This window comes from Cervus elaphus, chromosome 18 (assembly GCF_910594005.1).
Source record: "Cervus elaphus chromosome 18, mCerEla1.1, whole genome shotgun sequence".
Taxonomy (NCBI): domain Eukaryota; kingdom Metazoa; phylum Chordata; class Mammalia; order Artiodactyla; family Cervidae; genus Cervus; species Cervus elaphus.
The window spans coordinates 22,198,412-22,225,942 of NC_057832.1; the positions used below are offsets into that span (position 1 = coordinate 22,198,412).

A 27,531-nucleotide genomic window follows, 5' to 3' on the forward strand; every position below is an offset into this window, starting at 1 on the left:
TAAATGTGACGGCCAGAAATGGACACAATACTACAGATGTGGTTAATCAGAGCAGGCTACTATTAATTTTTGTGACATATGGACACTGTACTATTACTGGAATCTAAATTTGATTTTTTTAAAAAAATTTTGCAGCCACATCATGCCACTGGTTCATATGAACTGTCCTTCTTCTCAAAAGCTGCTACCATATAAAGTCATCTCCTTCCTTTATACAGGCCAATGAATTATGAGGCATTTACTGCTACAAAATATATTTTTGAATAGCACTGCAGCATACTTAAACCATATTAACTCTCAATTCTGTTATCTATTTGTAACAGACTTTTTTGAAGTCCACCATGGATTTTAAAGCAAGCATCTTAGAACTTCATCAAAGTTATCCTTAAAAATGTTGACAAAGAGAAGACCCAAGGCAAAGGCTTGTGATCCTTCACCAGGGACAACTCCCAGACCCAAACCCAGTAACCAACACAGCTTGCCCCAGGCTCACAAAGCAATCCTGCTTGTCTATACATCTTACATACGAGAGCCTCCGAAAAACCTTGACAAATGCTTAGCTGAAAGCAAGATTCACTTATCTTTCAAAGCAAAGTGTAAAAAATCTACACACATGAAAATTAAGTGAAAATACATATGCACATGGAACAAAGACTAGAAGGAAAGGCACATCAATGCAAATGCTTGTTCTCCTATCAGACTGTGGAGACTATTTTTTATTCAATACGGTCTTCACTATAGTTACATTGTTTGAAAACCTGAAGTCCCCGGAATTTTGCTTAGACAGAAATGTGCGTGGAAGCTGTTCAGAAGCTATCCGCGTGAAACAACTTTGAGAGCTTTGAGCCTCTATCTGATTCTACCAACCTGAAAACCCCAATCGGGAAAACCAGTCACTTGAAAAGACTTGTTGATCTTTAGAAACACTAGCTTCCTTTTTTCAATTCTGCAGTGCTGCTTGTGGCTTAATATTTCTAGAAATCAGGGAGGCAGCAAACTGAAGAACTGAATCCTAAAGTTTAGAAAAAGCCTCGATGTCTTGCATGCGTGGGTGCCCATGTGTCTATCTGTCCACGTCTCTCTGTCTGCCTGCCTGCCTGCCCATGTCTGCCGGTCTTTCTGTCACGTCTCTGTTGGAGAACTTGGAAAGGATAGAAAGAAACAAAAAGCATCATGTTAGTATTTCCGTGAAGCTCTGGACTTCACAGAGCTCCAGCCCAAGAATCTGTAGTGGACATGTTATCTATTCACGTAGAGTCCTTTTTTACACCAGGAGTGGGTAATAAGATCAACAACAGAATCTACACTTGGGTGTTTAGAACTGAGGTAACAGTAAGTGAAAAGAAAAGGGACCAGATAGGGTAAGCATGGACGCTTAGTAAAAAAGAAAAAAAAACAAACAAAGTGGTTATTTCAGAGAAAATGTGATCCATAAATACTGCACTTAAAACCCCAACCCATCTGAATAACTGACGGAGAACTTTTTAACACATCAAGGTTTCTTCACTGCTTCAACATTTTATTTCAAGCCTGGTTTTCATCAGTTAAAATCAGTGCTAGAAACTGGATATGTGTTATCTTTCTCATCAGTTTTCTCTGGTGCTGTCCCTTGATAATTTTCAATGTCCGAGAGACAAGTGAAAATTTCACTTTGCTTAGAAAAACAATTTGCCTACCACACTAGAATTTAAAGTAAATAGATGGGGTCGATCAACAGTTTTTAGATTTATGGCAAACTCTTTATAATAAATGGATAAAATGATCAAGTATTAAGTCCAATTAATATTTGACAACTGAAAATTTCACTTCGCTGAGAAATAAATTTTTCCTACCACACTAAAAGTTAAGTCAAATGCATGTAGTAAACCAGCAGATTCATAGATCCAAAGCAAACTGTCACCTAAAACAGATCAAATGTCTAACTAGAAAGTCCAGTTACTGTTTGGCAAGTGAAAATTCCACTTTTTATGAAATACATTTTTCCTACTACCCTAGACATTAAGCTAAATATAAAAGGTAAATCAACAGCTTCACAGATACATGGCAAATTGTCTTAAATAAGTAAAATATCCAATTAGAAAGCCATTATATGACAAGTGAACATTCCACTTGGGTTTGAAATACAATTTTCCTACTACACTTAAAGTTAAACACAGGTAGTTAATCAACAGCTTCATAGATCCACAGGAAATTCTCATTAAAATGGATTAAAGTGTTCCCATACAATACCCAGTTATTATTTGATAAAGTAAATAATGTATTTTAGCATCTCTTTTTGCTATGCATGTAATCTTGTGCAAGACGGGTAAGAAACGTAACACTGGGAACAAATATCTGAGAAAATCCAAAATTCACTTACAACATCAAATATCAAAAGAGTGTTTTAAATTCTAATGTATTTATGTGGGGGTGATTTTTAATGTTGTTCTGTGCTTTAGGTAACATAAAAATGTCATCTCAAGTATTTACCTATTAACACTGTATTTTCATTTTTATGTTTAATATTGTTTTGCTGCTTTAGATTAAAATTTTTTCTCAAAGCTGATTATCTACTATTGCTTTTTTTCTCAGAAAAATCTATTTCTAAGCAAAGTAAAAATTTTTTCATATATATAGAATAAAAAACACAAGGATATATACCAGATTACTATGTGTGTGTTAGAACAGTGAGCTCAGAGGAAACTCTCAGTTCTTTGGTTTTAAATATTTTTGTACTAATGTTCATTTAAATTTCAATTAGAAAAAGTAAGGACTATTATTTCCATTTTTAAAAAGATTCTGAAAATTTAATGTTATTTAGATAGCTAAGGCTCCTTGAAGAAATAAAAATGGAGGAAATTAACTCGATCCCATTTTTAATTTTTAGAAATTATACACATGCAACTCTATGAAAAATATACATTATTTAGGCACGTGTATATGTATAGAGAAAGTAGAGTCCATAATGTTTACTGGGGTTGTCACAGGATAAAGAGGTTACAGGTGATCCTGATTTTCTTTTTGAGTTTTTTCCCCCAGTTTTCTGGAGTTTTCCCCCCTAAACTTTGTACAATGAATAGGAATTACTTTTATTATGATAAAGATAACACTAAAGCTGGGTTTTTTCCTCCACCCACCCCACCAAAAAAAGTCCTGGCTAACATTCTGAAATAAAAATTCAAATAGGTTCAAACTAGTTCAAACTTTTTAGATTTTTAAACCTGAGTTTTCTCTATCACCTATCCTGTTTTTTAATCTCATTTTGTAGAAAAAGAATGTCTATCAGTTACCAAACAACTAGATGAAGTAACTTTCCGGGATTTAAAAAAATGGTAAGAATTTGACGGTCTGGTGGTCACCAGAACAGTATTCTAGAAAACATAAGAAATCCTGAAAGCATTCAACATTGCAGGGAAGGGTGAACATCCTAAGCGTGGAAAAACACTAAGGCACTTCTAAACACTATAATTATATTCACCCAACTTCCTAGGAAAATCTCTCTCAGTGTTGGAAATCTGCACTTCATTTATTCATATATCTGATGGTCAATATTTTATTTCTGATTAAAAAGTAGAGTTTCAATAAACGTGCTAGAGTTTTGTTTACTCTTAGAAAGGCTGGCTTTAACTGAGATCTCTACCATTCTGTCATCTACAACGGGTCAAATTCTTATCTATCCTCTACGTACAAATTAATACGTAGAAATGTTACTCAAATCTGCTGTTTTAGCCTTTGAATACAAATGTGTCTCATCTGTGTCTCAGGAACCTCACTCAGTTGTAGCCAATTGGTTTTTTCATTTTAACTTAAACTTCTTTTACTAAGATTATCAACAGATTGTCCCTTTTCTCAGTGCCTAACACTTTCTTAAATTGAAATCCACGTTAAGGCTTTTTTATTTCAGCATCCTTCCTCATCAGTATTTTAGTCTTGTAACTCATTGCAATTTTCTCTAACGTAAAATATATACGTTTATAAACATACAGAAATATTTGTGGCCAAATCTTGGCAACACGCTTCAAAGGATTAAACTTGCGGTTACCGTGACTAAAGGTATTCATTCACCCTACAAGATTTGGAAAAACATAACGTTGCAGGGAGATCCATGTCTCTGCGTAAACCTCGTAATCATCACCAAAAGGCCGTAGCTGGGAGTCTCCGAAGCCCGCCAAATACACTGGAGGCATCCACAGCTGTTTTTAATTGTCTTCGCTTTCTCGAAATAGTGTACTTGGGGCAAACCGTTGTGTTTGCAGCGTCTCTGGCCCCCAGCCGAGGTTAACCCTGACCTCAACGCCCTGTTTAGCTCCTAGCATTTCACGATTCCGTTTCCCTGCTCCGCAAAACCTAAGAAAAATGAAATTTCCGTTGCCGAGAAATTCGCTTAGGAAGAAAGGAGAATTAGGCGTGTCAGATGCATATTTTTATGTTCTCTCCAGATCGGATTCAAGAAAAGGGGGAAAAAAAGATGTGGTGTGTTTGTAGAGCTGAGCACAGCTCGACACCCATTTCCTATGGCTCGCCTCTGGGCCACATTCGCTAGGTGAGCCCCCACCCCCCAGGTGGTCGACGACCCCCAGCCTTTGAGGCAGGGATCCGGAGAGGTTCACCACCCGGACTGCTGGGGATGGGTGGGGGGCAATGGGAATGGAAACTGGAGATGGAATTTCGGCGCTGCTGGGTAGGGAGGGGCCCGCGGGGGCGCAGAGAAAATAGGCCAGGGGTGAAGCCTGGCTAGGGAAACACAGGGCCCCAGAAGTGGGGTGCGGGGCATCTTAGAGGAAACGTGCACTGGGGACTCCGCAGCACGAGGGGCTCATGCCCAGGAAATGCACCCAGGTCCCCCAAACCCGGGAAGCGGGGGCTGGGGAAGCAGCGGCCTGTGGCCCCAGGACCTCCCGTCGCGCGCAGGCCACTAACCTGTCAGCAAGAAGGTGCCCGTGGTCGCGGGGCTCATCCTGCGTGTCCCCCGACCCTGTCCCGTCCAAGCACAAGGGTCTCCCAGCTCCCACCACCGGGGCGATTGCATTCTTGGCCTGGCTAGGCCGGCCGTCCTCGATTCTCCCCTCCCCTCCCTTTCTTCTTTCCTCCCAGCTCGGCCAGTTCAGCATCAGCATCCTGCACCCCCCTCCTTAATCCCGAACTCCCTCTAGCGGCGGGCCACTGAAGCGGGGCCATCGCCCCCACCCCCATCTCCCCCATCCCCCCATCCCCTCCGCCCCCGCTCCCCCTCCACCCACCCCTAGCCCGCGGAGCACGCTGGGATTTGGCGCCCCCCTCCTCGGTTCAGCCTATATAAAGCTCCCGGTCGGCGCTCCTGGTACACGCGCTTCAACTTCGGTTGGTGTGTGTCGAAGAAACCTGACTACGACCTGAGGAGACCAGCGGAGACTGACCACCGAACCTCGAGGAAGGTCCGCTGAGCGGGCTCGCGTCCGGAGCCACTCCGGGCTGCCGAGCACCCAGTGGCGCCCACGCCTGGCACAGGTGTGGGACCCCGTCTTTCCAGCCTTCGCAGAGGAGTCCTCGCGTGGTGAGTATGCGGTGAGGATGTTTCTTTTTCTTTAAGATCACGCTCTTTCCCCCTTCTTATCGAGAGCTGCAGGAGATGGAGTAGCGCCCCGAATGTCTCCAGGCACACCTTCTCACGCCTTCACTGGCTGCACCCCAAAACTGCGTGAAGAATCCAAGCCTTCAGGGCTTTGATTTCTAGTACCTGAGTCTAGATACGGGTTGTAGACAGATATGAGCTGCGGACAAACATGAGCTGCAGACGGACATGAGCTACAGACCAATTTGCAGATGTTCTGCAAAGTGATATCCGCTACAAACTAATAGGCGCTTCAGATGCGCTACAAACTGATGAGCGCTTCAAATGCGCTACAAACTGATAAGCGCTTCAAATGCGCTACAGACCCGGTAGGCGCTTCAATGCGCTACAGACGAATGGGCGCATCAATGCGCTACAAAGCGATGGGCGCGTCAATGCGCTACAAACTGATGGGCGCTTCTTTTGCACTGAAACCAGTATGAACTGCAGCGATTTATGAATTGCCGCGATTTATGAACCACAGACTGATCACTGATTTGCGCTTTAAATGCGCTACAAAATCTGAGCTGCAGAAGATTAGCGCTACAAAAACGATACGATAGCACTACAACGGCGCCTCGTTGCGCTACGAGACACAGGAACCGCAGGGGTGCACGAGCTGTGGAACAGTTTATACCTAAAAGGCGCTACAGAGTAATAACAGCTGCAGAAATAGACAAGCTGTACTGTTTTGCGCTACAAAGAAACCAGTCGAAGCGGACTGGAGCCTAAGAGTAAGATCACTGTTCTTAGAGGAACCCCACCCTTTGTCTCTAACACACCTTTGGAATGGCTCCCACTACGTTTTTCTACAGGACGGTTCTCTGCATGATGGTGCTGTTAGACAAAATGGAGCCCGGGGCAAAAATTAGTGTTTAACATTCTGCCCACACCATTCCTGCTATGGCAGTGGAGTGGAGGGGCTCTGACTGTGCGTAAAAGGGAATCTTTTGCTGGTGGCAGGGCTTCCTTGCTTAGTTGCGCTTGACTGAAGTGGTGGTGTAGTTGTAGCGGTGGCGCGAATTGGCATTCCAGCAACAGTTTGTGGAAACTGTTGGTTTGCTTAGTATTGGGAGGCGTGGGGTGGTGGGGGGGGACTGGATCTGGGGGTGATTGCTCTTGTTGCATGAAATGAATCTGGCTGGTGGAGGCTGGTGGGAGGGGTTTGGGGAGGGGGGATCCTGGGAGAGGCATGCAGCCCGTCTTAGACCTGCCCCGCCCATTCTAGCGCGCCTTCTCTGCAGTATCTGCTCGGAGCAGGCTTAGCGCCGCCCAGCGCCTGCTCTGAGCGCGCCTCCTCTGTGGCGCGCCTTCCCAGAGCGCGCCTTCTAGATCCCGCTTCCCCAAGCCCCGCCTTCCCCTGAGCCCGCCTCCTGAGGCGGCTTCCCTAAACCCCACCTTCCCCTGAACCCCCCCTCCCTTAGGTCGCACCTCCAGACCCCGCCTCTCTCTGAGCCGCCTCCTCCGAGGTAGCTCGTCCAGACCCCGCCTTTCAAAACTTGGCCCCACCCTGAGCCTGCCTCTTCTGAGCTGGCCTACGGCCCCGCCTCTCCAGAGTGCACCTGCGCCTGCGCAGTGTGAGCCCCCAGCCATCTCGTCAGGGTTCCCCCCCCCCCCTCCTGTGCGCCTGCGCACCCTTGCTGCCTGAGCCTGGCTGCACAGCCCCGCCCTCCTGCGGTTTCTCTGCTGTGGTTTGTCGTATGCGCAGGTTTTGCCTTTTATCCACTGGTGTCTAATAAATAACATAATAATATATAAGGACAATTAACAATAATGACAATTATACATGGCATTAAAAAGCCACTTTTTATAAGCACTTTGTATATATTAAATAACATAAACCCACAATTTAAATTCCTGATAGTGGGTTATGAAGTGTGCTTCCAAACTGACATGGCTGGCGCCTCTAAAGGCAATCTAGCTAAATATTTTTACTACAAATGAAAAATAAAATAACATTTTTAAGGTTTTAAAAAATCTTAATAAAAATTTTTTTTAATTTAAAAACTTTTAAAAGTGTTTTGGACACACTAGTGGACCTTTGTGGTGGGACCCAATGGAATCATATGCTTTGGCGAATACAAAATAAAGAACTTGAACTTTGTTTCACAGGAGTTTTAAGTAACTTTGTTGGTGCTGCTGGCTTGGCCTCTAAAGGAGGATGAGGTGTATTTCTGGATTTTTTTCTTGGAACTCTAGGGCATTAGCCCTGGTTAACTTGCCTACATATTATTAATTGGATCTGGCATATTGTAGGCATTGGTTAAATGATCAGAGTAAAATGGTTTATTCAGTGTCTTCCTTGGTGTATGCAGGTGTTTTCTGATTTTTTGTTCCTGGCTCTTTCCTGTGGTGTTTTGTTGTCCTGGGTTGTCCAAGACGCTGCTTGTTTTATCTTGCTCACATTTAACAGGATCTTAAAAAAAAAAAAAATTGCGTTTTTAAACTTGAATATGTAAGCTGTAATTATAATTCAAAACAGCTAAATTAATTCAAAACACTAAAAATAATTAGCTTTTTTATAAACTAAAAAGCAAAGCTAATTATTTAAATTTGGGGCAAGTGAATTAGTTAATGGTACATAATTGTCTAAAATTTGTGTAATGTAACAAAATGGTTACATTACAAAATATAGATTGAAGGTTTTAGCTGGCATTTTAAAATATCTGCATAAAACAAATTTATAGTTTACTGCCAGTCAGATATTTATGTTTCTAATTAAATGAAGAAATTTTAAAGCCTGGTTCCGTATGTTATAAACCATGAACCAAGACTGTTACAGGGGCATTTGGAAGCATTGGCTCCCCCAATTTGTCACTCCCCACCAGTCACCCCCCCCCCCCACACACACACACACTGCCTCCAACAAGTTTATAGTCTGTGGATAACATAATTACAGCTTCAAGTCCCCAGGTTCCATTTACCCACCTTGCTGCCCTAACCCCGCTTCTCTTTGGAAATTGTGTCTGCATTATAAAAAGGTTCAAAACAATGGTTTTTAAAATGTGCATATTATTAAAATTTACATTTCACTAACTGTACAGTTCTCAAAAAGAAATGTGGACATTTGCAAATGTAAAACAATTAAGCATTGTTTGGTGAAGTGTCATTTACTAGTGTGATACTTAATGTGTGATGGTTTTTTGCTACTGTTGTGCTTTGGTGTCTTTGGTGGGGGCGCTGAGGGAGGGTAGGGTGGGGGGAATAGAAAGTTTCAAAAATCCTTGTGAAGAGTCAAAGATTAATCAAATGTATTTAATTCTTAAATAGAGTGATACTGAACTGTTTTTCATGTGTAAAGGTGGTGTCTGTCCCAGGTGGCTTAGCTATATGCTATGTTCTTTGAGGTTTTATTTTAGGAATGGGGCCTTTTGACCCCACCTCTGCAATCAAGTCCCTACTAAGGAGGCATTTAAGGAGCCATAGTCCTGTCCAAATCAAATCACAGTGCCCCTGTTGCCTGTCATCTGCTCCAGTTGCCGTCTAAACATTTGTAAACTTTACTTCTGCTCTTAACTTGCTTGCCCACTACCCTATCAATGTTAATGGTTAAACAACTCTGTTCTGAGCAGTTGACCCTTTTAGGACTTAAGAGTCCCACCCCAAAATTACAAACCCTGGGGTGGGAACCTTAAGCCTGATACTGGTAAAAGTTAGGGACCTCAAACTAGTGATCTCACAGGTCAAATAGGGCCCTGAATTTGTTCCACCGGCACTGGATTTAAAAATCATACAAGGTTTAAAAGAGTTTGGGGCGGGGGGCAGTGGGTGGGGGTATTCATCCCCAAGTGAAATAACTGTAGCCCCTCCCTATTGTCCAGTCTCTTTGCACATTTCTATTACCTTCCTGTCCCCAAAAGCATTTGAATTTTAAGGTCTTGCCCATCTTCTGTTTCCATAAACAATTCAGTGATTGTTTACTGATTTCCTAATGTATTGTTATTTTTGTCCTGTCCTTGTGTTTTGCAGATGTGAAAACCATCAGACCTGGGCCTCAATAAAGCCCACCCCAGTGACTGTGATTGACATATAGGTGGTTAACCTTTCTGACCTGCTCCAGCCATGCTGTGAAATGCCTTTTCCGAAGTCTTGTCTCTAACTTTTGAAAGTATTAGTGTTTGATGACAGAAGTGGCACTTGAGTCATCGTGACATGACACAATGACCTGTGCTTATTAGTTACTTTTTAATGGGACATTAAAACACTTCATTTAATTAATAAAAATGGCTTCATTTTGTGACCTCATATTCTGAGTGTCACCAATGTAATCGTCTTTAAGCAGTTGGACATGAAACAATGTCACAGGCTGTGATGTGTTAATTACATCTAATTTTTTCTAAACCCAAATGTCTTATCTTGTATGTCAACTATTCATTGTTTCCGTAGTCTTAAGTTATTAAAGTAATTAAGTAGCAGTTTAAAAATACTAAAATGGCACAGTAATTCTGTCCCTTAAGGACTCTGCTTGCTGCCACTCCTTGAAGAGGCAGAACCAACAGCCCAGGGCATAAGGGAAGATGGCTGTGGGTGGTGGGGTTGGGGCAGGGAAGGGGCCTAAAGAACTTGGAGGGGTCTCAAAAAGAGGAGGAGGAAGGGGAATTTCTCTGTAGCCAGGCACCATGTTTAATTACCATCACCTCCCCCCCCGTCCCCCGCATACCCTATTGATGAAATATTAGCAATTTTTCACCTCACTTCTCTAAATAGCATGTTTACTTTTGTGGCTTTATTTTACATAATTAATTTGGTGTCTGTTTTTGCCTTGGTGGGTCAGAAAGGAACAGGTGTCCAGGACTGCCAAGTTAAAATGTAATGAATAGGCAGTCTACCGGCTTTATATATTCTATTTTTAAAGTTTTGAGCACTTTCCTAGTTTTCCAAATAAGAACACTTAATGCCCGTTTTAAAAATCATTGATGTGTTACCATAATTACTCTAAATGAATTGAACCCTATTTCCAGGCAGTACACATGCCCCTGTGTGCTGATTTATTTATTATATGTGTAATTTATTGTCACCCTACCCATAATTAGGGCATTAAGTCCGCTCATCCCTTCCCCCTCACAGTCATTCACCGCTATGGACACAGTCTTTTTTTTTTAAAAAAAAAAAAAAACAAAACGAGTATCTTTAGGTGGGATGTGGGACCCAGGTTACCATAGTTGCAGCCCCTCCCTGTTTTAATCTTAGCCTCATTATACAGAAAGTTAAAGTTTCTGTTTTTATTAGTAACTTTATTAATATCAGCTAACAGTTGAATATGCACTATGTGCTTTACTTGCATTATCTAATGAAACCCTCATTGTAAGTCTGAGGGGCACTGTTATTGGGCTTCTTTGAAGGTTCTGTTTTATAGCCCAGCTACTTCTAAGAGGCATCAATCAATAACTGTGGGTTGACTGCATGATAAGGAGGGAAACCAATATATACAGGTTGCTGCCCAGTACCATTTCTGTCCCAAAGGGGAACTCTAATTAGGGTCTGAAAAGGAATTTAGACAGTTCTCTGTTGGCTTTGTGGCAGTTGTTGTTGGTTTTGATAACTGTTAATAGTTACCTTCTCTGTAAAGGTGGATCAGGGTCCTAACAGTGGGCCAGAGTGCCACCCCCCCCCCACCATGGGTTGATGAATACAGGCATTGTGATATTTAAATATCCCCCCTCCTTCTTTTTCTTGCTTTTCTATTGGCTGGAATAGTAGCTGTTTTTCCAGTAACAAGTAGTTACCATATTGGCTTTATTTTACATAATTTTTTGGTATCAATCTTTGCCTTGAAGGTTTCTTGCTCTACTTACAAAGTTTCTTATTTGGAGTGTCTCTAAATTATTTATTAGTCAGTAAAGGTAATCATGCTGCTTATAAGAGTCACCTATTGTTAAATTATGATGAACAGGTGATTCTTGAGGAAAGGATCATTTGGACATCAAAGAGGAGGATCTTTTCATTGTCCACAGTCCTTTGATAAACATCTTTTTTTGTGGGGCTTTGGTCTGTTTAACTATCGATGTAAACAAGGGGAATAAAGCGATACTTTAAATACTCATGTATTTAAAGTACTTTAGCAGATACTTCGTATTGTGGTGCTTTGAATGCATGTGTTGAATTTATGCTTTTATCTTCACTTACAGAAACAAAAAGCTTCTGAAAACCAGAAAGCGAAAAGGTGGACGCGGAGGCCAGGACACAGGCCTCCATTCCCACAGGAGTGAAGCTACTACGCCCGGGAGGTCTCCTCCCACCTCAACCATCACCCTGGGGCCCGACTGCCCACCTCCTCCGCCTCCTCCTCCCCCCAACAATCCTTCCTCCCCCTCCAACTCCCCCTGCAGCAGCCAGAGGGGCCAGTACAACCCCAACCTGGGAGAAGGCCGGCGGGAGGATCTCTCGCAAGAGATCAACAACCTCAGAGAGAAGGTCATGAAGCAGTCCGAGGAGAACAACAACCTGCAGAACCAGGTGCAGAAACTCACCGAGGAGAACACCACCCTCCGCGAGCAAGTGGAGCCCGCCCCCGAGGAGGAAGAGGACGACATTGAGCTGTGCGGGGCCGCCGCCGCCGCCGCCCCAGCCACCCCCATCGAGGAGGAGTGCCCAGAAGACCTCCCCGAGAAGTTCGACGGCAACCCAGACATGCTGCTTCCCTTCATATCCCAGTGCCAGCTCTTCATGGAAAAGAGCACCCGCGATTTCTCCCTCGATCGCGTGCGCGTCTGCTTCGTGACCAGCATGATGACTGGCCGCGCCGCGCGCTGGGCCTCGGCCAAGCTGGAGCGTTCCCACTACCTGATGCACAACTACCCAGCCTTCATGACCGAAATGAAGCATGTCTTTGAAGATCCCCAGCGGCGCGAGGCCGCCAAACGCAAGATCAGACGTCTGCGCCAGGGCATGGGGTCGGTGGTCGACTACTCGAATGCTTTCCAGATGATCGCGCAGGACCTGGATTGGAACGAGCCCGCCCTGATCGACCAGTACCACGAGGGCCTCAGCGACCACATCCAGGCAGAGCTGGCGCACCTCGAAGTGGCCAAGTCGCTGTCCGCGCTCATCGGCCAGTGCATCCACATTGAGAGAAGGCTGGCCCGGGCAGCCGCCGCCCGCAAGCCGCGCTCCCCGCCGCGCGCGCTGGTGGCGCCGCATGTCAACAATCACCACCACCACCAGGCAGACCCGACCGAGCCCGTGGGGGGCGCCCGCATGCGCCTGACGCAGGAAGAGAAAGAGAGACGCCGCAAGCTGAACCTGTGCCTCTACTGTGGGAATGGAGGCCACTACGCTGACAACTGTCCTGCCAAGGCCTCGAAGGCTTCGCCGGCGGGAAACTCCCCGGCCCCGCTGTAGAGGGACCTTCAGCGACCGGGCCGGAATTAATAAGGTCCCCCCAAGATGATGCTGCATCGTCTCCACACTTGCAAGTGATGCTCCAGATTCATCTGCCGGGCCGACACAGCCTGTTCGTCCGAGCCATGATCGATTCTGGCGCTTCTGGCAATTTCATTGATCATGAGTACGTCGCCCAAAACGGCATTCCTCTGAGAATCAAGGACTGGCCTATACTTGTAGAAGCAATTGATGGACGCCCCATAGCATCGGGCCCAGTGGTCCATGAAACACATGACCTGATCGTCGACTTGGGAGATCACCGCGAGGTGCTGTCGTTCGATGTGACTCAGTCTCCGTTCTTCCCCATCGTCCTGGGGGTGCGCTGGCTGAGCACACACGATCCCAACATCACGTGGAGCACCCGATCGATCGTCTTTGATTCCGAATATTGCAGATACCACTGCCGTATGTATTCTCCAATACCACCACCTCTCCCACCACCAGCACAACCGGCGTTCTATTACCCGGTAGAGGGGTACAGAGTTTATCAGCCAGTGAGATACTACTACGTGCAGAATGTGTACACCCCAGTGGATGAGAACGTCTACCCAGACCACCGTCTGGTGGACCCAAACATAGAAATGATCCCCGGAGCACACAGTATTCCCAGCGGGCATGTGTACTCACTGTCCGAATCTGAAATGGCAGCCCTGCGCGATTTCGTGGCCAGACACGTGAAGGATGGGCTGATCACTCCCACCATCGCGCCGAACGGAGCCCAAGTTCTCCAAGTGAAAAGAGGGTGGAAGCTGCAAGTCTCTTATGACTGCCGGGGTCCCAATGGTGTCACCATCCAGAATCAGTATCCTCGACTCACGATTCCAAATTTAGATGACCAAGCTCACCTGGCGACGTACACTGAATACGTACCTCAAATTCCAGGATATCCGACCTACCCCGCCTACGCCGCGTACCCGACCTACACGGTAGGATTCGCCTGGTACCCCGTGGGGCGAGATGGACACGGGCGATCCCTCTATGTCCCCGTGATGATCACCTGGAATCCTCATTGGTACCGCCAGCCGCCAGTGCCCCAGTACCCCCCGCCGCAGCCGCCGCCGCCGCCCCCGCCGCCGCCCCCGCCGCCCTCTTACAGCGCCCTGTGAATAGGCATCCCGCCCTTCAGGATCTCCAGCCTCAGAATGAACTGTTCAGCGTCGCTGATTGTGACTGTGTGCTACATCGGGCCACTGCGCCTTCAGACCAACCTGAGCACAGGCTCTCCTCTGAAATGGTTACAGAAGGCCAGGGCCACCCTGGACTGACACCCATCTCAAAGCACCCGCTGACCTCCAGTGTTTGGTGGGAGCAACAGAATATTTACCAACAAATTATCTCTGGTTTTCCACCTTAACTGCCAACCTAGTTAAAATCCGTCACAAGTTTACTTCCCAGCAATCCCTGGAGACTTGGGTTTTACCTGCTGAAACCTCCGGCACCATCTGAATGATGGGCTCTCAGTTTCCTCGTTAAACAGTAACTAAGAAGCTGATGCAGCAAACACAGGAAACGCTGTTTTCTTTACTGAGGGGGAGGCGAGGAGGAGGACTGAGTTTTCCTGCAGTTGAGGTACCTTAGAGCCTTGGAGGAGCGAGGCCTTATTAAGGAAGCCACAGTTACTGGTGCAGTGCCAATGGCTTCCGTGATCTTCTGGCTGCACCCTTTGAAACTTCACCATCTCCAAACTCCATTTTCATGACTGAAAGAGTAGCAACTTGACCAGTTCTCTGCGGAGCGGGCAAAACCCCTTCAACGGAACACCTCAGGCCTCAGGAGGAAGTGTTCTCAGAGAGACGTGTGCATGTTTGAGTGTGCCTTCACATCCTGGTGCAAATCACATGTACCCAATAACTCTGACTTTGTCACAACACCTTACCATCACCATGCCAGCAATGGCTTCCACACAAAACAAAAAGCCTGGTAACCAGAGACTGTTGGTGGCTCCAGGTGGTTAGATATTTGTGAAATGTCATGTGTGAGGGCTAACGAGTAGCTCATGAGGACTCCTGAATCCCTGTACCCAACTCTTAAAGGAGAGACTCACAGTTAATGGTACCACCTTGACCTGGAACTTCAGAAAGAATTTTCACGAGCATTGTTCACTGGCTGGAAGGGTGTCACCTGAAGTCTTGGGAGCATCTGTCCTTGTCTCTGCCTCCATATGCACCTGGGCATTTCATTATCAGTCCCCTCACTAGACTATAGCACTAGGATGCTTGGGGGGGCGGGGGGCAGTGTATTTTAGCATCCTCCAGGGGATGGAGCCGATAAGCTGCCAATGAACGAAAGGCCTCAGAAAGCAACCCAAAGCAGCAGACACCACGAGGGTTGTCTTCAGTCTGGTGACATCAGCTGGTGTCTCCTGGATGCTTTGTGCTAACCCGGGACTGCCTGACTTCCTTTAGCCTGGTCCCTTGCTACCGCCTTGAACTGATTACCTAACCTCTGTCTCTTGTTTAACTACTGCCACTTACCCTGCTGCGGGATTTGACATCCTGCCTGCCTGGTTGCTGAGACTCCATTTTGCCGCCTTGGCACGGAGAAGAAAAAGAGGCAGGCTCCTGGGAGCATGTGTTTCAACACACAGTCTCCAACAGTCTGAGCAGTAGAAAACAATATGGTGTATATTTCAAATAGCCTGTCATGAAGAGGAGTCCAGTGGTGAAGTTTCACTTGCATCAGCATCACCCTTCACATATTATCCCCCTTACCCTTGCATGTTTAAATACTTAAAAGTTTTAGCTGTAGGTTGATAGTATCCTTTAACAGTGTTTTAAAGTAGTTTTCTCTGCTTTCAAAGTTATTTCCATTGAATTACTATCCAATCATTAAAATTGATTAAAATCAATTAAAATTGATACATAAGGTAGTGTAAAATAGTTCTTTACTGTGAACTTCTCTTACAACACTGTGAATAAGAGGCTCCTCAGACTGGAGTACTTGTATAATAGTTCATCCTGTTCATCTTCAAACTTCTATTTTAACATCATCTATAGTAAAATTTTTTTTTGATTGGGCCTTTAAAAATCAAACAAAATAATACACAAATTCAAAGGAAATACCTAATTGCCTAATTGACTATTTAATCCAAAACAACTTTTTCTTTTTTCTTTTTTTCAATGGAATCTGAAAGCTTGTCAGTTACTCATGTATTTTAGGTTAATTTCTTTTTAAATGGTGCATTTGTGCTTCTGGACTTTTTGAAGCATCACGTCAGTTTACCTCAATCAGTCAATCCATCCTCCATACATTTGAATTCAAGTTGCTTTGTGTCAAATTTACAGTTGTCAATTGATCTTCAAGCTGCAGAAGGCCTAGAAATGGGCTACTGTCTGCAGCCCCAGCATGTGCACACGGACATTGCCATCACTGCAAGCGCAAGTCTGGAGATGTGACGACAACTATTGTGAGGGAGAATGGTGGTGTGGGTTAACAACTCACAGAGGAAATCCCTGACACAGCTTTGGCTGTTTTGGTAGAGCTTGTGAAAATCTGTTTGGCAGTGTGTACTATGCACTATAGCTATATATACTATCTCTATGCGTAGGTAGATGTTCAAGATAAGTAATCTCAAACTTATTCTGTAGAATTAGAATTTTATTAAGTTTCCTTTAGCTCGTGTGTTTTCATCAACTTTGTTTTAATTGAATACTTTAAATTTTTTTGGCATTTTCCAACAAGATGCCTTGATTCGTAAGAAAAGCAAATTAATCTCTAAAGAATATGGAAAGGGAGCAAAATAAAGACAAAGATGAGAAATAAAACATCAAAATTATTAGCAAAGCCAGCAGTCTGCCTTTTGAAACAATGACAAAATTGATTGACTTTTGGCCCAAATTTTCAGTGTTAAAAAAAATGAAGGAAGAAGATATAAGCTCCCATTTTTAGGCAGACCTGGAGAGAACTAGCTAAGGTCACCATGCTAGGTTGTTGAAATGGAGGAAGTTTAGGTACCTTTCTGAAGGGTCAATTTAGTTTGAGCAATGAGGTACTTGTATTAGATACTGGAAAATGGAGTTAGTTGGAATAAATCATGTGAGTTGGCACAGTGAACTTCAGGTGGACAAAATAAGAGGGGCACGCCTACACAGTGCAGTGAGGATTTCTGCTTAAGTTTGCAGGTACCTTTTGGGCTCCTGAATTGATCCAGTCGTCATCCACCACAGACATCGGGTAACATCAGAAGTCCAAGATTGGCAACAGAGAACACTCTGCTAGAAAGACCTGGGCAGAAAGGAAGAGAACCACCTGCAGAGATGAAGAGCCTGATGGGAGCCCTGCTACGCTCTCATCTCAGAAAGAAGGCACATCAGTTGGCATTGAGAGTTCTTTGTTGTTTCAGATTGTAGAATGCTATCAAATTGGTCTGTGGAAACGTTCCTTTTTTTTTTTTTCTTTGTGTAACGATTTAACTGGGGATATATATAATCATAAGTATTTTAGGGGGGGGGACTATTAAGTAATCATAAGTGGGGGGGATTAGTTAAAAAGCATGATACTATGTTACTAGATAGCTCTATAAGTAAACATGTGTACCTTCTTGTGATTCTTTACCCTATGATTGCTACCCCTAAAGATTTCAGATAAACTTGAAGGGAACTGCAGGGAGATTAACCTTTTTGGGGCTGTTGGACATGGATAGAAACTAGTGGGAGAAAGTTCAGGGATGATTGGATAAATAATCTAATAGAGGCTCTTTGCCCTGAGTATTAACTCTGGGGATTGAGGTTGTAAGCAGAGTCTTTAGAGAGTTAAGATAGATAGATGCCCTTTGAGAAATCGTTGCTGGAGTGATATTGATAACGATAGATGGTAAAGATTCATGGAAGTTACAGAAAAGTGATAAGAACCGTTGCTTATGCCCCTGTCAGTGGCCCTTCTCCTTACCCCTGCCCCTTCCTCCTAACGCTGCACTTCCACCTTCCCGCGCACCACCTCCCTACCCTTCCCCATTTACTGCTATTTACTCTGTATTTCGCTCTATTTACTAATGTATCGACTTATGCTATAATAAAAATTCAATAAAGATTTAGTGGTTAAGTGCAAACTGTGTCTTGATCATTTCAGCGCACACTGGACATCGAGTGGACGGGGTTGGGGGAGGATGGGGAAGGGGAAGGAAGAAAGGAGGTGGGGAGGAAGGGGGAGGGGAAGGAGGAAAAGAGGGGGAGGAAGAGGAAAGGACAGGTGGAGAGGGGAAGAGAGGGTGAAGGAAGAAGGCGGAGTGAGGAGGGTAGGGGAGTCTAGAGGATGGGGCTGGGGATGGAAAGGCAGTGGGGTGGGAAGGGTGGGGGTGCTATATATCAATCAAGCAACACAGTGTCCATTATTTACCCAGAATATTCCAAGAAATCGATGAAGTCATTCCCAATGCAAACCTTTAATATATACAGTAAAGCCCCACAATTAATAGCAACTCTATGGACATAATATTAAAACCTTTCTAAGCTGAAAAACATTAACATAAATTAAGGCCACACAATTAATAGAGATTCTATTAACATGTATAACTATTTTTATATGAATTTACCATGGGGTCACAGACTCGGACACGACTTGTTGACTGAAGGACAATTGTCAAACTTGGAATACCTGAGATTTATTAATAGAAAATTATTAAAAACTTAAGGATAAAAGAGAAGACATATCAAATGTACTCAGGTATGACATGAAGGGAAATTAGCAGACAGATGCTTTTAACACCAAATAACCCTAAAACAATATCAGAGTTACCATGAAAATCATCTAAGGTGACAAATGAGATTGAGGAGGCACTCATCCTATCGAATTTTATAACAGTTGTAGGATAATAGCTTGTGTATAGAAAACCTGATCTAAAGGTATAATGATAATCATTTCACAAAATATATGTTGTCAAACTATTAAAGCTGCTCACCTTATATAATTAATCTCAATAAAACTGAAAGAAAAAATAACATTGCCAGCTTCTGCCACTCCTTAGAAACCCTGATAAAAGGACTCAGTGATATGCAGGTTTTGAATGGTTACTGGGTTCATTGATGGGGTAATGATGTAAATACAATCGTTTATTGGGAGTTACACATGGGAGACCACTAAATGGAATGATCTGGGGTAAGGATGGACACACACAACCTAAAAACTTTCACCTTAGAAGCATACCATCCTGAAGAGCTACTCATCTAGCCCAGAGTTCATGGGCTTCCACAGTGCACTGAGTGGTGGGCGGGATCTGCAAAATTGGCAGTGGGACACAATCAAATGATTACTTGGGGGTGGGTGTTCCTTAATTTAAACCAAACCACTTTCAAAAGAAATGGAAGTATCCTATACATTCCTGTGTTGTTGCACCTAGACTCCTCCCCTTTCTGACCCCCACCTCGCTTCCTAAACCACAGGATTAAACAAAACTTAAGGGAAAATACACAAATTATAAAAACATATAAAAGCAATTAAGTATTCATGTGGAAAACTTGATCCACACCTCAAAAAATACACTAGTGAATTCCAGATAGATCAAGAACTACAGAGAAGAAGAAGCGCATAATGGCAGAAGAGGGTAAACAAAATTATTCATGGGATTAAATCAGCAATCGCAACTAAGACCAGTGGCTTTGAATTCACAAAGAACTGTTCAACATAATGAAAAAATACATGGTATACACCTATAAACTATGTGATAACTAGCTTATTTACCAAGCAACTAATATTTTTCCTAGAGACATTAAATACCCAGCCCCCACCCTTTACTCATTTTGGGGCTCCTTTAAAAATATATAAAGAATAGAAAAAAAATATATATATATATATAAAGAATAGAGATGGGTAAATAAATAATAAATTAACAAATGTGTGCATGTGTATATGTGTGTGTGCGTGTGTGTTCTGGCTTCCTTGAATATACACAAAGAAAAATCTATATGGATAAAAAATATGTGTGTGTGTGTTCTGGCTTCCTTGAATATATATAGAGAAAAATCTTCATGGATAAATAACTAAATACGTGTGTGTGTGTGTGTGTGTGTGTGCGTGTTCTGGCTTCCTTGAATATATGTACAGAAAAATCTACACGGATAAATAACAAGTAATAACTTAATTAAATAGAATAATTAGGTGTGTGTTCTGACTTCCTTCTATGTATGTAGAGAAGAATCTAGTTGGATAAGTAATAAATAAGTGTGTGTGTGTTTCATGTGTGTTCTGGCTTCTTTGAGTATATATAAAGAATCTAGGTGGATAAATAATAAATATTTAAATCAACAAATAAAGGTGCAGTCCATAAGTATGAATTTCTCTTAATGTGCCAGACACTAGGCTAGCTTTGGGGGGACACAATGCTGGGCCCAGACCTTGCACTGAGATACCTCCTGCACTTAAAGGATAAGTACCCAAGGATTCGCTAGCCAGGGTACCCCAACTTTTTAGGCATCATAGTTACCCAAGTGATTTTTGACCAGGCACAATCTAACCATTTACTGCAAGAATCTTGCTTAACTTGTGGCATTAGATATTTTTTCTAGAATACACTAAATTTCTCCAGTATTTGTTTTTATTAGTGTTTAAATGAGAATTAGAAAGGATAAACAAAAGAAAGGGTGCCTAGATGGCTTTTCCTCCCAAATTAATCTAAGAAACCCTTTCAGTAACAGTAAACCTCCTCTCTAGTTCTATTCCCAGATAATCACTAGAGATGGATGATACACGTACATCAGAAATCTTGCTTCCTGGAACTCATAGTAATTTACAGAAAAACATTTTTATCTAAGACAATAGCTATTATGAATTATTAATTACTCTGAAAGATCATTGATTACTATTTTTTTTTGTCTTACACTATTTTGTCTTATTACTATTGTCTTAAAGTCCAAACATAAGACAGTAGTTGGATTAAAATGATTACTTATATAACTGTGTATCACTGACTAGTTCTTTTTTTTTTTTTTTGACTAGTTCTTTTCAAGCAGTCCATGTCATAAATAAACCAAGACTGAAACAGGTGCAAGTTTTACCTAGAGACAGACACTCAATGAAAGTTTACAATGGATATAATTCTTTTCAAAAATAACAAAAACATTTTTTGTTCTAAGAGGTTTCATCATTATGGAAGGAACATGATATTAGAATAGGTCTAATAAAAAATACAGCACCTTACCTTCTAAGCCTAACCAAACTTCGAGACTATGTATTGTTCATTTCTGTAACTTTGAATCGCCTGAGCCCCACCACCTTAATTTTCATCACTGCCTGCAGTTCTTGAGACTAATCACAAATAGGGTAAAGGCATTTCGCTAGTTTTAGGACCATCAAATCTGTATATCAAATTACCAATTTTGTGTCAATAAAATATTGAAATAATGCCCAATTCTGAGAACTAGCTTTAAGCTTTGTTACTAGGTGCTAAAACATTAAAATCAAGGTTGGGTTTGGGAAAGTGTTCACTGATTACCTTTCTCCTCTTTTGAACCTACTTGAGGAATGAACACAGGAAGTTGGATGTGGATTAAAGTGAGTCTTTTCAAAACCAATTTTTATGGAGATACAATTGACCTAATGTTATATTAATTTCAGGTGTTCATCAGAATGATTCTACATATGAGTATATTATGAAATGACGAGTGATAAGTTCAGTTGACATCCATCACCACACATTTTTTTCTTCTAGTGAGGAATTTTAAAATTTACTATTTTAGGAACTTTCAAATATATAATACATTATTACTAAGTATTGAAACCATGCTATACATTATATCCCCAGACTTATTCTTTTAATAATTGGAAGTCAGTACATTTGAAAACCTTCACCATTTCATACACCCTCCATCCGCTACCTATAGTTCAGTTCAGTTCAGTTCAGTCACTCAGTCGTGTCCGACTCTGCGACCCCATGAATCACAGCACGCCAGGCCTCCCTGTCCATCACCAACTCCCGGAGATTACTCAAACTCACGTCCATCGAGTCAGTGATGCCATCCAGACATCTCATCCTCTGTCATCCCCTTCTCCTCCTGCCCCCAATCCCTCTCAGCCTCAGGGTTTTTTCCAATGAGTCAGCTCTTCCCATCAGGTGGCCAAAGTATTGGAGTTTCAGCTTCAGCATCAGTCCTTCCAATGAACACCCAGGACTTATCTCCTTTAGGATGGACTGATTGGATCTCCTTGCAGTCCAAGGGACTCTCAAGAGTCTTCTCCAACACCACAGTTCAAAAGCATCCATTCTACGGCGCTCAGCTTTCTTCACAGTCCAACTCTCACATCCATACATGGCCACTGGAAAAACCATAGCCTTGACCAGACAGACCTTTGTTGGCAAAGTAATGTCTCTGCTTTTTAATATGCTATCTAGGTTGGTCATAACTTTCCTTCCAAGGAGTAAGCGTCTTTTAATTTCATGGCTGCAATCACCATCTGCAGTGATTTTGGAGCCCAAAAAATAAAGTCTGACTCTGTTTCCACTGTTTCCCCATCTATTTCCCATGAAGTGATGGGACCAGATGCCATGATCTTAGTTTTCTGAATGCTGAACTTTAAGCCAACTTTTTCACTCTCCTCTTTCATTTTCATCAAGAGGCTTTTTAGTTCTTCTTCACTTTCTGCCATGAGGGTGGTGTCATCTGCATAGCTGTGGTTGTTAATATTTCTCCCAGCAATCTTGATTCCAGCTTGTGTTTCATCCAGCCCAGCGTTTCTCATGATGTACTCTGCATATAAGTTAAATAAGCAGGGTGACAATATACAGCCTTGACATACTCCTTTTCCTATTTGGAACCAGTCTGTTGTTCCATGTCCAGTTCTAACTGTTGCTTCCTGACCTGCATACAGGTTTCTCAAAAGGTGGGTCAGGTGGTCTGTTATTCCCATCTCTTTCAGAATTTTCCACAGTTTATTGTGATCGACACAGTCAAAGGCTTTGGCATAGTCAATAAAGCAGAAACAGATGTTTTTCTGGAACTCTCTTGCTTTTTTGATGATCCAACGGATATTGGCAATTTGATCTCTGGTTCCTCTGACTTTTCTAAAACCAGCTTGAACATCTGGAAGTTCACGGTTCACTTATTGCTGAAGCCTGGCTTGGAGAATTTTGAGCATTACTTTACTAGTGTGTGAGATGAGTGCAATTGTGTGGTAGTTTGAGCATTCTTTGGGATTGGAATGAAAACTGACCTTTTCCAGTCCTGTGGCCACTGCTGAGTTTTCCAAATTTGCTGGCATATTGAGTTCAGCACTTTCACAGCATCATCTTTCAGGATTTGAAATAGCTCAACTGGAATTCCATCACTTCCCCTAGTTTTGTTCATAGTGATGCTTTCTAAGGCCCACTTGACTTCACATTCCAGGATGTATGGCTCTAGGTGAGTGATCACACCATCGTGGTTATCTGGGTCATGAAGAACTTTTTTGTATAGTTCTTCTGTGTATTCTTGCCACCTCTTCTTAATATCTTCTGCTTCTATTAGGTCCATACCATTTCTGTCCTTTATCGAGCCCATCTTTGCATGAAATGTTCCCTTGGTATCTCTACTTTTCTTGAGGAGATCTCTAGTCTTTCCCATTCTATTGTTTTTCTCTATTTCTTTGCATTGGTCGCTGAGGAAGTCTTTCTTATCTCTCCTTGCTATTCTTTGGAACTCTGCATTGAAATGGGAATATCTTTCCTTTTCTCCTTTGCTTTTCCCTTCCCTTCTTTTCACAGCTATTTGTAAGGCCTCCTCAGACAGACATTTTGCTTCTTTGCGTTTCTTTTTCTTGGGGATAATCTTGATTCTTCTCTCCTGTACAATGTCACGAACCTCTGTCCATAGTTCCTCAGGCACTGTCTATCAGATCTAGTCCCTTAAATCTATTTCTCACTTCCACTGTATAGTCATAAGGGATTTGATTTAGATCATACCTGAATGGTCTAGTGGTTTTCCCTACTTTCTTCAGTTTACGTCTGAATTTGGCAGTAAGGAGTTCATGATCTGAGCCACAGTCAGCTCTCAATCTTGTTTTTGCAGACTATATAGAGCTTCTCCATCTTTGGCTGTGAAGAATATAATCAATCTGATTTTGGTTTTGACCATCTGGTGATGTCCATGTGGATTACCGTGATATTGAATTGTTTGCCTTAGTAACGAACATATAGTGAGAACATATAGTGCTTGTCTTTCTCTGTCTGACTTATTTCTCTTAGCATAATGCCTTCAAGGTCCATCCAGCTTGTCTCAAATGGCAAGATTTCATATTTTTATGATTGAATAATATTCCATTGTATAGGTGTGTACATATGTATATATATTTTTTATTTATCCTTTCAGCCATCAATGCATGCTAAGAGTGTTTCTTGGCTATTGTAAATAATGCTGCAATAAACACAGGGTTGCAGATTATCTTTTTGAGTTGAAGTTATCATTTATTTTGCATAAACGTCCAGAAGTAGATCATGTGGTAATTCTGTTTTAATTTTTTGAAGAACCTCCATACTGTTTCCACAGTTACTGCAACCAATTTACATTCCATTTTCCACATATCCTTTCCAACTCTCATTTCTTGTCTTTTGGATGATATCCATTTCAAAAGGTGTAAGGTGATACCTAATTGTGGTTTTGTTTTGCATTTCCCTGATGATTACTGATTTTGAATATCTTTTCATGTACCTGCATGTCTTATGTGGGAAAAAAAGTCTATTCAGATTTCTCACATTTTTATATCAGGTTGCTTTTCTGCTGTTGAGTTGTAGGAGTTCTTCATATATTTAGATATTAACCACCTATCAGATATATGATTTGCAAATATTTTCTCACACTTGGGTGGCATATTCAGTTTCTTCATGGTTTCCTCTGCTGTGCAGAAGTATTTTAGTTTGATGTAGTCCCATTTATTTATTTTCACCTTTGTTGCCTTTGCTTTTAGTGTCAATTCAAAAAAGTCATTACTAAGACTGAGATCAAGGAGCTTATCTTTTTTCTTCTAGGAGTTAAATGATTTTGGGTCTGACGTTCAAGTCTTCAATCCATTTAAGTTGATTTTTGTGTATGGTGTAAGACAGTGATTCAGTTTATTCTTTTGCATGTAACTTTCCTGGTTTTTTTTTCAATACCATTTATTGAAGAAACTATCCTTTTCTCATTGTATATTTTTGGTTCATTTGGTGTATATTAATTGATCATATATATGTAGATTTATTTCTTTGCTCTCTATTCTACTTGATTGATCTGTTTGTCTTCACGTCTATACCATATTGTTTTGATTACTATGGCCTTTTTGAAATATAGTTTGAAATCAGGAAGCAAGACACATCTAGCTTTGTTTTTTCTCTCTCAAGGTCACTTTGACCATTCATGATCTTTTGTGATTCCATACCAATTTTAGGATTGTTTATTCTATCTGTGAAAAGTGCCATTGGAATTTTGATAGAGACTGCATTGAATCTATAGATTGCTTTGGGCAGTATGAACATTTTTTTTTTTTAACAACAGTAATTCTTCCAATCCATGAGCCTGGAATATATTTCCATTTGTTTATGTGATCTATTTCTTTCATCAGTATCTTAGCTTTTGGTTGACAGATCTTTGACTTCTAGGTTAAAATATTACTAGGTCTATTATTCTTCTTGATGCAATTGTAAATGTGATTGCTTTATTAATTTCTCTTTCTGATAGTTTGTTATTAGTGCACAGAAATGCAACTGATATTTGTTCATTGATTATGTACCCTGAGGCTTGGCTGAATTTATTTAAAACAGTTTTTGTATGCAGTAATTAGGGTTTTCTATATATAATATTATGTCATCTTCAAGTAGAGACAGATTTACTACTTCTTTTCCTATTTGAATGACTTTTTTTTTTTCCCTTGACTAACTGCTCAAGCTGAAACTTCCCAAACTATGTTGAATAAAAGCAATGCGAGTGGGGGCATCCTTGTCTTGTTCCTAATTTTCAGCTTTGAGTATGATGTAAGCTGAGAGCTTGTCGCATATGGCATTTATTATGTTGAGGTATATTCCACAAATAACAAATATTGGCAAGGGTGTAGAGAAAAGGGTACCCTTGAACACTATTGTGCAAAGGTAAACTGATGCAGCCACTGTGGAAAACAGTATAGAAGTTTCTAAAAAAACTCAAAATAGAGTTACCAGAGACTCAGCGATTCTACTCCTGGGTATATATTTGAAAAAAACAGAAGCATTTATTTGTAGATACATGCACTTCAATGTTCATAGCAGCATTATTTACAGTTGTCAAGATTTGGAAGTAGCCCATGTGTCCATCAACAGATGAATGGATAAAGAAGATGTGGTATATATATACACATATACATATTACTCAGTTATTAAATAAAATAAAATTTTGCCATTTGCAACGACATGGATTGACTTGCAGGGTAATATGCTAAGTGAAATCAGTCAGAGAGAAGACAAATACTGAATGATGTCCCTCATATGTGGATTCTAAAATGGAAAACAAACTAATGAACATAACAAAAACAAAAAGATTCAAAGATATAAAGAATGAACTAGTGGTTACCCGTGGGGAGAGGGAATCGGGAAAGTTCAAGATAGGAGCTGGGGATTAACAACTTAGTGACCAGAGAGGTATGTCTTTTGTTACCTGAATCTTATTGACTGGACACATTTCAATATTCACTTTCATAACAAATGGCCGGCTACAGGCATTAGTTTCTGCAAAACTCCCCTAGTCAGTAATGTTTTAAGAGCTGCAAACTACTATGTGTAAAATAAATAAGCAACAGGGATATAGTGCACTGCAGAGTTCTCCTACTGAGAACTTCCCTACCGCCCACACGCGCCCTCCCCCTAACCCAGGCCAAAAAAGAGCACTAACCTAAATGTGATGGCAAAAAGCGCTTCTTGTCAGGGAATAATGGGCATCTTTCCTGAAGGACCCAGAGATATAAAGTGAGACAATCTGCTGACCTTCCTGAAATGGTGAAGTAAGCAAAGGTTCATGGTGGTCCAGTTAATTTAAACCTGAAGTTACAGGTCCTTTGCTGTTTTCTCCATGCCCATTTGTGTCCATCTGAGGATCAGATTTTACATTTTTATCTAACTCCAGCCCAGGAGGTCATGGTGGATTTTCATTTTCCACGAAGTAGAATTTGCACATTATTTAACTCTTCTAACTGGGGTTAGCTGTAGGCTTGAGAACATCCAAGTTGGGACTGTCCCAACTATTGCACAATTCTTTAATTAACTGGCTTCCCAATTGGCGTGTGGCCAGCTCCCATTAGCAACCCTGCTGATTCAACACTTTGCATTCCTTTGCGCTTTCTAGCACTCATCCTGCTAGCTACTTTATATTTTTAAGAAATTCCTCAAGTTTTCAGTATCATTAGAACATCCTGCTTTGTTCCCAGTGCTGTAATAGATTTGTTGCTTTTTGTGTATCATTCCTATTTTTCAGGATGACCTTAGAGATGAAGGAAAATAATGTCTGTCATTTTGGTGTGGAGGGCACATTTGTTTTTTTTCCACTTCACAATGGGTAAATAAAGCAATGGGTAAAATCAGAATGAACAGGCTAAGTTAGACTAAATAGACATTGGTCTGATTGAAAATTCAGCTTTTTATCAGTATTTTTGGAATTTGTGCTTGTGCCAAGAAT

General features: G+C 41.8%; 2 protein-coding genes across 6 annotated transcripts in view; one reads left to right on the forward strand and one right to left on the reverse strand.

Annotated features, from left to right (window-relative positions):
• Window positions 1-5,105, reverse strand: part of SGCE (sarcoglycan epsilon) — a 71,416-nt gene extending 66,311 nt beyond the window's left edge. For 2 of the 5 annotated variants that reach the window (XM_043871933.1, XM_043871935.1), the window contains exon 1: window positions 4,900-5,102. In XM_043871933.1, the coding sequence (XP_043727868.1) occupies window positions 4,900-5,008 (109 nt within the window). In that variant the 5' untranslated portion in view covers window positions 5,009-5,102. Of the gene's footprint in view, window positions 1-4,899 lie in introns of all 5 variants that reach the window. The other 3 variants (XM_043871931.1, XM_043871932.1, XM_043871934.1) reach the window with 3 other exon arrangements.
• Window positions 5,106-5,257: 152 nt separating this feature from the next.
• Window positions 5,258-17,999, forward strand: PEG10 (paternally expressed 10). Its single transcript, XM_043871930.1, is given in 3 exon segments — window positions 5,258-5,523; window positions 11,698-12,881; window positions 12,884-17,999. Coding segments are annotated over 3 exon segments (2,364 nt in total). The 5' UTR covers window positions 5,258-5,518; the 3' UTR covers window positions 14,059-17,999.
• Window positions 18,000-27,531: the final 9,532 nt, after the last annotated feature.